Below are 13,473 nucleotides of genomic sequence, written 5' to 3' on the forward strand. Positions count from 1 at the left end.
ACTGCTACTTTAAGAAGGGGATTGTTAGGTCCATAGCAAACTCTGTGTTTGATACTTTCATCAACTTAAGTAGGGATATATGCACGTAATTTTTCCCTTAACACGAGACAACTCAGGATCCATGAATATCATCTGCTTCACGGAACAAGAGTCCGTTAATAGAGTAAGGTTTCATCCTGTTCATGGAACGCCAGAGAACTCACTTTTTCTACATATACCTTGAACTCGATATAAAGTAAATGTTCCTGAGTGTGATTATATTGTGCATCTGTCAGGAAAGTGATATTATTTCCATTGCACAAACAGGGAATGTGGCACAAATGGATGTCATAATCCCAAAACTGCAAAAAGTCTTGCACACCTGTGACCAAGACACAGGACGGTCACATTCAGTTCGTTTTGCTCCAGCCCACAAAGTCCTGCCACATGATCGGGCAGCAGCATCTTACCATCTTCATATCTCACTATGACACATCCCAGGACACCACCACTACGTAAAAAGGAGGTACAGATTTTGCAGTTAAAATATTGTTTTCTACAAGGTACATCCAGATAAATAAGATAAAAAGACAATAAGGAGAAAGACTTTATACCCAGCATGAAAAATGTTCGTAACAGAGGAGATAAAATATGGGGAAAAGAAGCACGGTATGGAAGGAGTCCTCTTTGTATTTGCAGCTTACTACACGAGGTCTTTCTAGAAATTTTCATGTGATGAAGACATATATGCAATGTCAAAATTATTGCTTCCTATATAGTCTGTACTCAGCCTCCTGATTATGCCTTTTGGTACAGCTCAACTAAGTAATATCCTGTTATTTTTAAAGCAAGACCACAGCCACTTTGGGGAAAAAAAAAAAAAAGCAAAACAAAGATCTACTTCCAAAAAGGCAAACATAGGGTCCCTGCTTCACTTGCTGCAAGAATTGGTGAAAAAAAAATCAGAGACCTGCAAGAGATCATGGGTGGGTGAATCAAACAGCTGTATGCAACCCTAGAAAAGCGAATTATACCTCTACTTTGGCCAAGGAGTGCCTAAGGCCACTGGGCACTTAAGCTTTTCCCTGGAAGTCAACCACTGGACATGGAATTTGAGATCCACAAGGTCTGATGTCCAGAAAGACCAAATACACAGACACCAGACTTAATTTAAGTGCACTTCGAATGAAACAGATGCTATAGATCCTGCTTTCAGCTCATCATCCCAGCTACCTTCTCCATGGTCCCAGCCATGCATTTCATCTCCATTCTTTCAACACCATAATTTTGTGTGCAATGTCTCCTCCCTACCCTGCCTTGTCTCCCCAATACAGTTCTGAGTCTTAGCCTCTCTGCTTCCATGTCCCAGCTACAAGCATTTGTTTTACAGGCGCAAATGCTGTTTTTTTCCTCATTACTATGTTTTAAGCTACAATAAGAGACAGGGAAACCAAGCTTTGGTATGCTCCCTTCCACAGAAACCCCCTGGGAAGAGCAATGCAGGGAGGACCCTGATCGCCCCAGTATTCCAAGGTGTAGCATGCTCAGGGCAACAAGAGTGACCTGAAACCTTATGGCTAAGATGCAGTTGCCTCACTGTAGCCATTTAGCCCCATTTAAGATATCCTAGACCAGATGAGGCATCTGTCCTGCCTTGCCTCCCTCCAGTTGCTGTTTCAGAAGGACACAGGTCTCCCCTGGTCATGCTGACCAGTCCCCCGCAGGCATCTTTCGACACTTGGCATTTTAAGGTATTAAAAGGCACCAGATGTTTAAGATAACTGAATCCTGCCTGGCGAACAGATTCTTCAAGCCTCTCCTGAGGCTTTGGGATGCCTACAGCCTGTGAAGAAGGTTTGCAGAAAAGCTGTTTAGAGAGGGCATAGGCACATTTTAAAGCTCCCAAGGTTTGGGGGAGGACGTGGCTGGAGGTCCACCACATAAGGGAAGTAGCCAAAAAGGGGCTTTGTGGTAGAATCCCCTATGAGGACAGGCTGAGAGAGTTGGGGTTGTTCAGCCTGGAGAAGAGAAGGCTCTGGGGAGACCCTATAGCCGCTTCCAGTACCTAAAGGGGCTACAGGAGAGATGGGGAGGGACTCTTTATCAGCGAGTGGAGTGATAGGATGAGGGGTAACAGTTTTAAACTTAAATAGGGGAGATTTAGATTAGATATGAGGAAGAAATTCTTTGCTGTGAGGGTGGTGAGGCACTGGCCCAGGTTGCCCAGAGAAGCTGTGGCTGCCCCATCCCTGGAGGTATTCAAGGCCAGGCAGGATGGGGCTTTGGGCAACCTGGTCTAAGAGAAGACCATACCCATGGCAGGGCTTGGACTAGATGGTCTTTAAGGTCCCTTGCAACCCAAACCATTCTATGATTCTCAATGTGCAATAAGGTTTTTACACATAAAACTGCAGGCAGGGGATTCTGCTCACCCTCTTGCCCTGATCTACCCGGTTTGTCTGTGAGGGGGCTCAGCAGGTCGCTTCTTTTCCCCACGGCTCAGGGTGCCAGCTGGCACTCACACCATGAGGCAACGAGCACCACAAGCCACACACAGCCAGGAGTTTGTTTATTCTCGTTTTTACGGCTCGTTTTTGATAGTATACCATTTTTTTTAACAATTTTTTTTTCAGGTCATCAGGCAGGAGGACAACGACGACCGAGCCATGAAAGAAGCGCGGCTGCAACGACACGCTTTTCCTCAGGGCCGGACACTGAGGGGGGCCCTTCCCGCCCCCACCAGCGGCGGAGGCTCCGTGCGCTTTGTGGCGCCGCCGCCGCGGCAGCCCCGGCGCCGTGCGCTTTGTGGCGCGGCCGGCGGGGCGGAAGCGACGGCCCCGGGCGGGCGGCGGGCCCTTCCGGCGGGCTGCCTGCGCCGCGTCCCGCCGCCGCCTCCGCCTCCGCCTCCTCTCCCCCCCCCTCGCCGCTCGCTGCCGCTCGGCGCCTCCATCCTGGTACTTGGGAGTCTCCATCCTGGTTTCTCAAGTGCCCGGACCCAAAACAGGAAGTAAGTGCGCGGGGGCCTGCGGGCTGACAGGGCCGGCAGCGGCCGGGCAGCGGCGGCGGAGCGCGGTGGGGCCGAAAGGGGGATCGTGAGGGGGAGGCGGCCATGTCCGGCCCCGCGCCTCAGCCGCGGCCGGACAGGGCTGGGCAGGGCCGGGTTGGGCTGGCAACGGAGCTGGCAGCGGTTTCGGTCAGCGCCGCCGCCCGCCGAGAGCACGGGAAAATGGCGGCGGCCGCCCGGGACCAAATGGCGGCGCTGGCGGCCGGGGGGCAGCGGGGGGCTGAGGCGGGCCCTGAGGCGCGGAGCCGCCGCCCCGGGGGCAGTGCCGGGGGCCGGGGCAGGGCTGGCAAGGCGGCTGGCAGGGCCACTGCCTGCCGCCGGCTCTCTCCCCCGGGCCGTTGTGTCCCCGCCTTCCCGGGGTGCCGCCGGGCGCCAGGACCGCTGCGCAGGAAGAAATTCGGGAAGAGGCGCGGCAAAACGGGGGAAAACTTGGAAATTACCAAACCTCGGCTCCCTTGTGAGGGCAGGAGAAGGGGGAGGGTGGCGTGCGGGGGTTCTTTTGTTTGATGTTTCTGTTTTAGATTCCCTTCCCCTTACCTTGATGTCTGTAATAAAAAGCCACCTGTAATAAAAAGCCACCATGCGCTTAAATCTCCCGATTTCCCCTTGCTGGGTCTGCGTTTGGGGTGTCCTGAGCTTGTGGCTTTTATCTGTTTGGTTTCCTAATCTTTCCCCCCCCCCCCCCTCCAGCGAGACTTGTGATTTGAGGTTGCTTGGGGCTTTATTTTTAAGTGGAGTCTGAAATGTGTAACTCCGCCAAGATCAGGCGTTTCATCTAAAAGCGGTACCAGGCTTTTCTGCACTAGACTTATGCCCTCTGTTTTGCTAAAATAAAGGATTCTGGTCGGACAAGCCTTTTTTTCTTCCTTTTTTTTAAATTCTTTTTGAGGTCTTTTTATTCTTGGTTGTGCACTTGGGCACGGTGAAGCTTATTACGCTTCTCCTACCTGCCTGTTTAGCTGACAGATAGTATTCCTGTGTATTTATTCACAAAAAGTTACCATTGCTTAGCCCCACCTGGCCACTGTGAGTTATGTATTGAAGTAATCTAGAAAATGCTTTTTGTTTGCCAGCGCTGCTCGGACCATAGATGTAAATTGGCTTCTTGGCAACATAGTTAAAATCCTTTGAAAAACCAGGAGATGTATGTAGGCTTTGCAATGAGATGAACGCATCTCATTCAAATCCTCATTTCCGTCAATCCATGTGAATATAATAATGGCAACAACTTCATGCTTGTTTTCTGGACGCTTACTGAAACTTTCTAGGTAATGTTTTCTGACTTACCGAAAAGATTAAACATTAATTAAAACTTCTTAAATAGAATGCCTAAATATACTGATTTTTGTCTTAACCACTCAAAATTATAAAAGATGGGTATATAAGGAATAAAAACCTCCATGTGTCCCTACTGTATTTTACATATTCTAATAGTCCCTTATTTATGAGCGTTAATTCTGTGCTTGTCTTGTCAGAAAGCAACAGAGGTGTGGCTTTGCTTATCGATCTTACGCCTTGTACGGTTAGGATAACAATCAACTTTTCAAATTGTATTGCATGCAAAAATTCTGCCTGTTGTTTGTAAGGTGAAGAAGTTACTGCAGTGCTTAAATTAAACTTGATTGATATAAAAAGAATATTTATTTTAGCACATACCATACTTACAAAGATTTTTATTGATGGTCATAACTTTGTGCCTGAGAGACATTTTCTGTTACTGAAAAAGAAAACTTAGAACTTTCTGTGTTGTTTTTTTTTTTTTTTCTTTTGGAGGAGCTAGGACTTATCTCCTCGACCGCCACCTCGTTGTGTGACATTTAAAGCATGTTCGGTGCTTTTTATTAAAATATCAATGGATAGGCTAGAACTCATGGAGTTCTGCCAAATTTGGATCAATGCAAATGAGAACAGTTTGTCCCATTGTGTCTCCCATTCGGTTTCTGTGATGGCCCATTTCTCTAAATACCACTGATGAGTAGAATGTAGCTGTTCCTAAAGGACTGTAATCTTGTGCTGATACGCTTTAATAAACCTTTGTGTGTCTCGAACTCAGGTCTTTGGGTCCTTGTGTTTGTTACCTGTCCGGTTCGCTCCTCTCTTATGTCCATTGCTGCAGATGTTAAAGACAATTTCTTTGTGGTGGATTTTTTAGATTTGGGTGGAACCCATCTGGTGTGGGAAAAAGGTTTTTTGTTGAATAATAGCATAAGAGAATTGGCACTAGTTGAAGAGTAAAAACTCCTTATTATGTATTGTAAGAACTGACTACATAAGAGCCATGGTATGGAATACCCTAAGCATTCAGGCTTCCTTAAATATGAGGTATATGGGTTCCTGTCATGACTTTGTTTCCTTTGTGTTACTCTTGAACCCTTGAAATCCCAGTGCATCCCATGTGATTGTTCCAGTTAAATGCCTCAATAGCCAGAAGCCTCCCTTAATAAACTTCAATTTTTGCTTCTCACAGGATTTAGTGAAATATACATTACTTTTTGCCCAGTGCAGAGAACACAGCCTTTAATACAATTTCATGTAGAAAATTTAAGAGATTTACACCAGTCTACAGAATAGTAGACATAACATTCCATTAATAAGGAGGCTTAATGACAGAAGTCTGTCTGCAAGGGTGGGAATACTGTTTTATAGAACTGCTTAATTTTTACAGCCCACAGAATAATTGACCCCCATCTGCCTGATGAAGATGATTTACAATTACAGGGATGTGGCATAAAAATGTTAAATTTTTTTTGTAACTCAGTATAAAATCAGCTTTGTGGGTTTTTTCCTACCTAAATCTGCTGCATGTTTCCCAAATAAATAAGAACTGCTCTATTATGTAGCTTTAGTGGAAAATTTATATTGAATTTCTGTATTAAATAGGAAAATACTATGCCTACAAGAACTATCTGTTTGATTGCATGTTGAAACCTGTTTAAAACTGTAATGCAATTCTTAAAAATGTTGCATTTGGTAAATGCACCCAAAAATCTAACAAGTCAAAAAGTGCTTATTAAATTTACAGTGATTTATAAGCTGCTATCTTAGAAATTTAAGATTATGCTATCTTCACTGCATTTCGTAATACGCATCTGTGCTGGTAGTGTATGTGCATCCCACAGTGTTCCCTTCCCCCACAAGTTAACACCCTCCTTCAGAACGTAAAATATTAGTGGTAGATAGGTATTTCTGTAAAGATTGTGTTTGAATCAAGGATTAAAAAAAAGTCTTGGGTCATGCATTTAAAATTAAAGCAAGCTTTTAGTTTTAAATAGAAAGCAATGCATTTTCAAAAGCATACTTAGTGTAAGTTATGAAAAGAAGGTGATAATTTGGAGGTGACGAGACTGTACATGTCATAATTCTCACTAATTAAGAAACCTTCGCTGTCATTAACTTTGTATTTAATTTTTCCAAGAGTGGATGTGTAGGGAATTTGCAGGTGTCTGTATTAAACAGAATTTGCATGGCACATCCTAAAAGACCCCTGCGGTGGTATGGCGTTGTTTAGCATGGCTTCAGCTGTCATCCCGTGATAAATCAAGGACATCGGGCGAGTACAGTGTGCCTGCAGCCAGTATCAAAGAAAGCTGCATCAGAGGGCGTTGTCTCCTGCAGCAGCACTGTGCTTTCTCCAAGGAGCTCCCTGTAAACTCCAAGAGGTCCCATCACATGTCGTATTTGGTCTATCTTCAGCCTATGTGGTAGTTCCATCATTATTGCAGCGTGAAGCAGTGATTTTTATAAGATCTGAAGATTATTGCCTATTCACACAGAAGAACCACCACATTTACTCAAGATTTTTTTTCTCACCTTTCTGTCACTAATTCATGTCTTCATGGGTTAGCGCTCCTGTCCTGGTGTAAATATATCTTGAAAGAGTAAGTTAGTTTGTTTCCTTCAGTTTTCTTTTATTTGTATAGTCTAATGAATAAAAAATACTGTCCAAAACATGTATTTGACTTTGACTTGACTCCTCATGTTTTTTTGCAGTTAGTTTTCAGTTGAGGTCCGAAGCCATTAAAGTTCATGCAATTTTTTCCAGTCAGATCAAGGATTTGGCTCTTCCTAAGTTTTTACTGAGGCTTGGTTATGATTATTACCTTTACTCAGAAAACTTGAGATATGCTAAATCTCAAGTATCTGACACAGGACATTGTTGGTTTTTTTCTGGAGAGCCTGCATTTACTGTGCATATGAACATGGAAAAGAGAATCTTACATATTTCTTTTGGCCGTCCAGAATTATCCAGTTTGTTCCTTCCTAAGAAGTTAAATGAATAACTCAAAACGGAGTTGAAGAAGTTACAGTCTCCTAACTTAGTTATAACATTTTGTATTTCTTTCTTCATGTTTTAGAGTTAAGGATGCCTCTTTTTGTTCTTAAAAATCAGTACTGTAGCCGTGCAGCAAACATCACTTCTAGTACAGCATAGGGCAGAGGCTGTAGAACTCAGAAGCAGATTAATCCCAAGGAAGCTACTGCCTCCTACACTTGCATGTAGCAAGGAGCTGTTGCTGATGGTAGATATGAAAGTAAATTTGAGAACCCTCTGATTTAAAATGTCAATGGTATCTGAAATATTTGACATGTTCAGAAGGGTAATATCACTTCATTCCAGGAATCAGTCACTACATGTGCTTATAGATGTGCCAAATCTTCATCAAACTTGAAAGGTAATAAGTAATTTTATTGAAAGACTAGTAGCAGTTTTATCCTTCCAAGAAAACACTGCTCCTGGGAATCTTCAATACCAAAGAACATGTTTGATTAAAATTTAAATCATTTCTTGATGAACCAATATTGTTAACATTGTGCCGAGGATTTAAAATCCAGGTTGTGAATTCCACTTACGTATGGGTACATGGGTATCCCTGCCTGGTACATGAAAGCTTTGTAATGTAATTGTGATTATTTTTTTTTTAAGCTATAGTTAGTGATTTTTTTTTCTGTTGTTGATACATGAGAAAACGCCATAAGAACTGAGCACTTCAAGGAGAAGTAGATGATATTTTCTTTTTATAAATCTCTGCCAAAGGCAGTCACCAACCCCAGGTGTTCAAATCTCATGAAATCATTGCAGAGCTTCTGAATATTTTAGATGTAATTTCATTGAGCTTCTGCAGCAGAAAAGGGTATGTTTCTTTGTATTTGAAGGATTAGAACTCTTTTTGTGGGGTTTTGTTTTATTTGAAAATTAGTAATAGTGCTAGTTTACATTGAAATTTTCATAAGCTTTGGGTTTCTTCGTAGCACTTTTTTAGTGGAAATGAGATTATCAAAGCACTTTGTATTGCTGTAGTTCACTGGCTTCAGTGTATACTGCTTATCCTGGATAACTTTTTTTTTTGAGTAAGTTTTTTATACTAGTGATTGCTTGCAGCCGGTTTTTCTGTTGCTCCTGTTTCAATGGTAAAGGAAAAATACAAGCTTCACGAGTTAGTTCTATGCGTGGAAGGAGAATAAAACTTTGCAATTTAGCAATCTATAAATAGTGCAGCTATGAGTAGTACGACACTATAAAAATATTTCTTAGTCCTGACTAGAGTTAGGTTATAGAATAGTAAAATTATTAAATGAGCAGTGTAACAAATACTAGTGAGACAAAAAATAGCAGATGTGGAAAAGTAGTAGCCTAGGTTGGTGTTTAAAAGAAAAATTTAGTAGTAGATTGCAAATGCTCCTGAATAGGGAGTTTAGGTACTATTTTTAACTGGAAAATGAAACTGTGTGATGTTACCCTCTGCAATGTGTAATTGTGCAGGAAAAGGGAAGGCAGATGAATGTCTTAAACCATGGAATTGTTCATGTGAAAGGACAGACGTTCCTCATTCTCTGTGGCAATTTATGCTGTTTTTTTGAGATAAAGGAAGCAGCATTATGGTCGAAGAGGCAGTCTGTGTCAAGAAAAGTAATCTGTGTGTTGCTGTTTCAGGTTTGAGTATGAGCACAGTTGAAGAAGAGTCTGACACAGTGACAGTAGAAACCGTGAACTCTGTGACTTTGACTCAGGACACTGAAGGGAACCTTATACTTCATTGCCCTCAAAATGGTATAGAATTGTATTGCATAGTATTTTTTTCTTCTTTTTTCATTGATCCAACCATCATACTTCCTTGCCCTCAAAATTCTGTGAGCTACTTGGATTCAGCTTACTGTGCTGCAGTTTGTTCTGTTTCAGTTTAAAGAAGGATAAAGTGTCAAATTCAGTGTAAATCACAAAAGTCTGTATGTACATGCCCAACTGTTCTGATTCATTTCAGTGGAAATGGATTCTAAGAACCAAGCATGTACCCAAATTTCTGTAGACCTAAGGGGTTGGTTTGTGTGTAGTGGACTGTGGATGGAATTTACAAAGAAAATCTCACAGAAAATGTATGTTGAATAAAGCATGTGAACTGTTACTGCCCATAACTCAGACCGAGTTCCTGGGCAGTAGTAAAACACCGAACCAACCTATCGCATCTGCTTCTACCTTTTCTGTCAGTCCTCTTTTGTTAACAGAACTTAGTCCGAGGCTCCACTTTATTAACAGAAGGTAACCTGCATACGTTTTTTGTTGTTAGAAACTGATGAAGTAGACTCTGAAGACAGCACTGAACCTCCACACAAGAGGCTTTGCTTATCGGAGGATGATCAAAGCCTTGATGATTCCACTCCTTGCATTTCTGTTGTTGCAGTTCCAAGTAAGTTAAGTTTATGTTCTCTTGTAGCAAATGTTTCTGTTGGTAAAGGTTAAAAGTGGACTTTTTGGATCACATTAGTATATTTCGCATGTTTTATTTTCAAATTTTATTAATATACTTAGGTATCATCTTTACCTCTCAGAGCCTTGGATGGTTTTGCAGCAATTGTTATCTGTACAGTACTGGCAAAATGAACCTGCCTTAGAGATAGAGGAGTGCAGGCACAGGTGCACTGAATAAGTTGAAGGATAAGTGAATGAACAACAAATTACATACTGTCCTCCTGCAAAGAGTGACTAGGGTTTTTTTAATGATCAAACACTATAGTTAATATTTCCATGTTTTGTAATATGGAAATGTGTGGTCGTTTTAAGGTAGAGATTGTTGTACAAAAGGTAGTCTGAGTACTGAATTGGTCTTAAGGAAGTTGGTTGAATATTAGAGAGTTCAATATAATCTCCCAAAGGGAGGCAAAACCAGATCTAGCAAGTTAAAATACTGATTTACAATACCTAGGGTGGATGTTTATTTGGTGGAACTTAGTAGAAACTCCTTAGAAGTAAAGGCATTACCATGCTGAAGGAAAACTGGGTAAAAAAGAATGCGGCTGAAAGATTTTAGTGTTGTCCTTTAGTAATTGGAAAACGCTGAAGATAGGGCTGGAAAGGAAGCATTAATACAGTACCAAATGTTTCCACCAAATAAAACACATTTTATTTATATGTTTCACATTCAGTCTCAGTTATAGTCAAGTACAAAACTGAAAGTTTAAAAATCCATATTTAAATTTTACGAAGAGGAACAGTTGATAATCATCTTGATGATTTTACTGTGTCAACAAATAAATACCGATTAAGGCCTCTTTAAAATTTTCAATGCAAAGGTAGCAATTTATAATAATATGCATGTAGCATGCATAAAAAAATGCTACAGGAGTAAGGCATACAACTAACTTATCCATTCTGAAGTTTCAGAAAATGATCAGAGCTTTGAGGTGACCATGACTGCTACCACTGAGGTAGCTGAAGATGAGATTAACGAAGGAACTGTTACTCAGATTCAGGTACAGTAAAATTTCAAAACTGACCTATTTGATGTACATTTTTCTTTGAATTGATAAGAAAAGAAAAATAAGTATCAAAAAGGGCTTATTAAAGTCATAAGATTATTTTTAGGATGAAACTAATGTATTCGAGCACGGATCTTGTTTGTAAAATGTTCTTCTATAAAAGTGCAATTGAATCATTTTATATATGAAAAAGGTTATTAGTAGTTTAACTTCCTGCCCAAAGAGCAACACGGTAAACAGTGATAGATGTAACCCTCCACTGATAGTTACTTGCTCTGTGGTCATCTGCTTAGAAGACAAGTTTATCTGTTATTTCTGTCATTCTTTGATTATAAATTAAGCTTTATAACAGGCCTAAATATGTTTTGTCTTGTCACCAGTCCAAACAGTTAGATACAGTTCTCATTGTGGGTGTGCCATGTTTAAAAGTTCCAGATTGGAGATACTGGACATAGTGCTCTTTCCACCAAAGCCAGTGAGACTCTTCCTATTCACTGTACATGAAACAGGATGAAGAACATTATTTAATTAATTCTCAGAGCATCTCTATGTTAAGATGTTAAATCTTACTCGTGTGTTAAGAAAGGTGAATGTACTTTTAATGCCATATCTAAAAAGTGGCACTTTCTCAGCAGTCAGCAAGGTAACTGGGTGTACTGGTTTTGTTTTCCATCATGTTATGCCTCCATATTAAATACAAGGTGATAGAAAGAACTGAAGATCTTACTGGATTTCATATTGGTCTTTTAAAGATTCTTCAGAATGAACAGCTGGATGAAATCACCCCAATGGGCAATGAAGAAGTGTCAGCTGTCAGTCAAGCCTGGTTCACAACCAAAGAGGATAAGGATTCTCTAACAAATAAAGGTAGGATATTTCAAACGCAATTCTCCCACGCTCTAGAAAGGTAAGCTATTCGAAATGTCTCAGAACATTTTGCAGGTTGCATAAAGTAATCTCTGGTCTGCCTTCTTTAGTGAAGATGTTTGAGAGAACTGATTCTAAAAATGTTGAGAGATGCAATGCATTAAATCTTCACCATTCCTCTTGCACATTGTATGCAAGAAGAAAGTTGGAACTGCAGATGCAGTTGGAGAGGAAGAGGTGCCATGCTTGCAGTGGTGACAGTGATTCTAGTGGCCATGGTAGAGGACTTCTGTGTGTCAGCACAGATGGTGCAGGCAGTTGTGTCTGCTTCTGCCTGGCTAGGAAGTGGGAAGCTAGAGTCAGAGGAGGGTACAACAGGAAAAAAATTCCTATGTGCCTCAGGTTAATACATCTTCCTCCAAATAAGGCTTATTAGTCTGGCTACGGTGGTGTGATTTATATTAAACGGTTTTTGGAATGGAGTTGCTTCAGAAGAAGAGGGATTATGCAGACGAGGATCTACTGAAATAATCACCGCTACTCCTAAAATTGCCGCCCCACTGGCATTTCTCCCTTTCAAAGTGCATCTGTGCAATCACGTAGTAGTTGCTGTACTTTAGAGCTTTCTTTTTTTTCCCCCAGGGAAATGCCTTTCTAAACCTAGAGAAGCAGCTTAGCGTCAGATGAAGACATGTTGTCTCTCCAATTTCCTCAGTCTCTCTGCTGTTTTTCTCAGACTGAATTTACCTCTTCTTAGGGGAAAAAAAAATATCTTTTTCAGTCAGTCCAAAGCAACTCCCTTTTTTATTAGAAAACTTTAGGGAAAAAAGTAATGGTTTTCTCTCACAGAAACAAATCACCTCTTACCCAGTGAGTTCTACTCCAGAGAGCTGCGTGTCCTGATGAGTCAGTGAAAAAATATGGGTGAGACACGTAGTACCTCGGTGTTGGATACGGAAAATTCAGAGAAAGGGAGCTGACCAACTCAGTCAACAACCATTTCACTCACTGATCCCAAGTGTGTGCTAACAGTTGCTTCTAACAGCCAATAATTAATTTCTTCCCGTTATCTCTGCCATTCTTTATTAGATTTATAGGGCTTCAAAGCTATTGATTGTTCACTCCGAGGACGGGGGCAGAGATGAGATGGCAAAGAGATCCCTTTGCATCACGGCACTGAGGCACCTGGGTAGAAGTAGTGAGAAATCATGTTGCAGCAGTTGCTGTGCTCTAGGGTGAGAGAAAGCATGGAGTTTATGATCTTCCCAGTAGCCAGTGGTGAAGGGCTTTGGAAGCGGCACGTTCTCAGCTGTGATTGGAGGATCATGTACTGGTGATTTGGCAGAGAAATGAATGTTTTCATGTGACTTGGTGGCCTCATGTTTAATGTGTGTCTTGTTAAACATAGTAGAAATTTACTGGATTTGTTCCTTTTGTAACTGTCTCCCAGGAGTATCAAGTGACCGTAAATCACAAGTGGCATTTACAGTTGTGAATGAATGAGGGCACTAAGTATGGCGATACTAATAAAGACATAAATAATTTGGGGAAGACGTTTCCAATAAAATATATCTAGAAATATATTTGAGAATCCACACTAGCTGAAGTTTTCTTGGGGTCTCCATGCTCTGTCACAGAGATCAACTGTGAAAGTTGTGTGTCTCCTTTTACCGTAGCTCGGAGTTTGACATGTGTTGCCTGAGCTCATTATTTTATAGCAGTCTCCACCCGATAATGCTTTCTTTGAAGACCTGTGTGCAGGTTATAATAATCTTGGCACCAAATACACAGATATGTGAAGTGCAAAATAT

The 13,473-nt window shown here is 41.4% G+C and overlaps 1 protein-coding gene across 2 annotated transcripts in view; it reads left to right on the forward strand.

Annotated features, from left to right (window-relative positions):
* Positions 1-2,781: 2,781 nt before the first annotated feature.
* Positions 2,782-13,473, forward strand: part of DMTF1 (cyclin D binding myb like transcription factor 1) — a 30,522-nt gene continuing 19,830 nt past the window's right edge. Inside the window, exons 1-5 of one of the 2 annotated variants that reach the window (XM_063323573.1) lie at positions 2,782-2,986; positions 8,976-9,092; positions 9,607-9,726; positions 10,695-10,789; positions 11,548-11,662. In XM_063323573.1, the coding sequence (XP_063179643.1) occupies positions 8,984-9,092; positions 9,607-9,726; positions 10,695-10,789; positions 11,548-11,662 (439 nt within the window). In that variant the 5' untranslated portion in view covers positions 2,782-2,986; positions 8,976-8,983. Of the gene's footprint in view, positions 2,987-8,975; positions 9,093-9,163; positions 9,170-9,605; positions 9,727-10,694; positions 10,790-11,547; positions 11,663-13,473 lie in introns of those variants that run through there. The other variant, XM_063323575.1, reaches the window with a different exon arrangement.

Source organism: Chroicocephalus ridibundus, chromosome 1, assembly GCF_963924245.1.
Source record: "Chroicocephalus ridibundus chromosome 1, bChrRid1.1, whole genome shotgun sequence".
Classification (NCBI taxonomy): domain Eukaryota; kingdom Metazoa; phylum Chordata; class Aves; order Charadriiformes; family Laridae; genus Chroicocephalus; species Chroicocephalus ridibundus.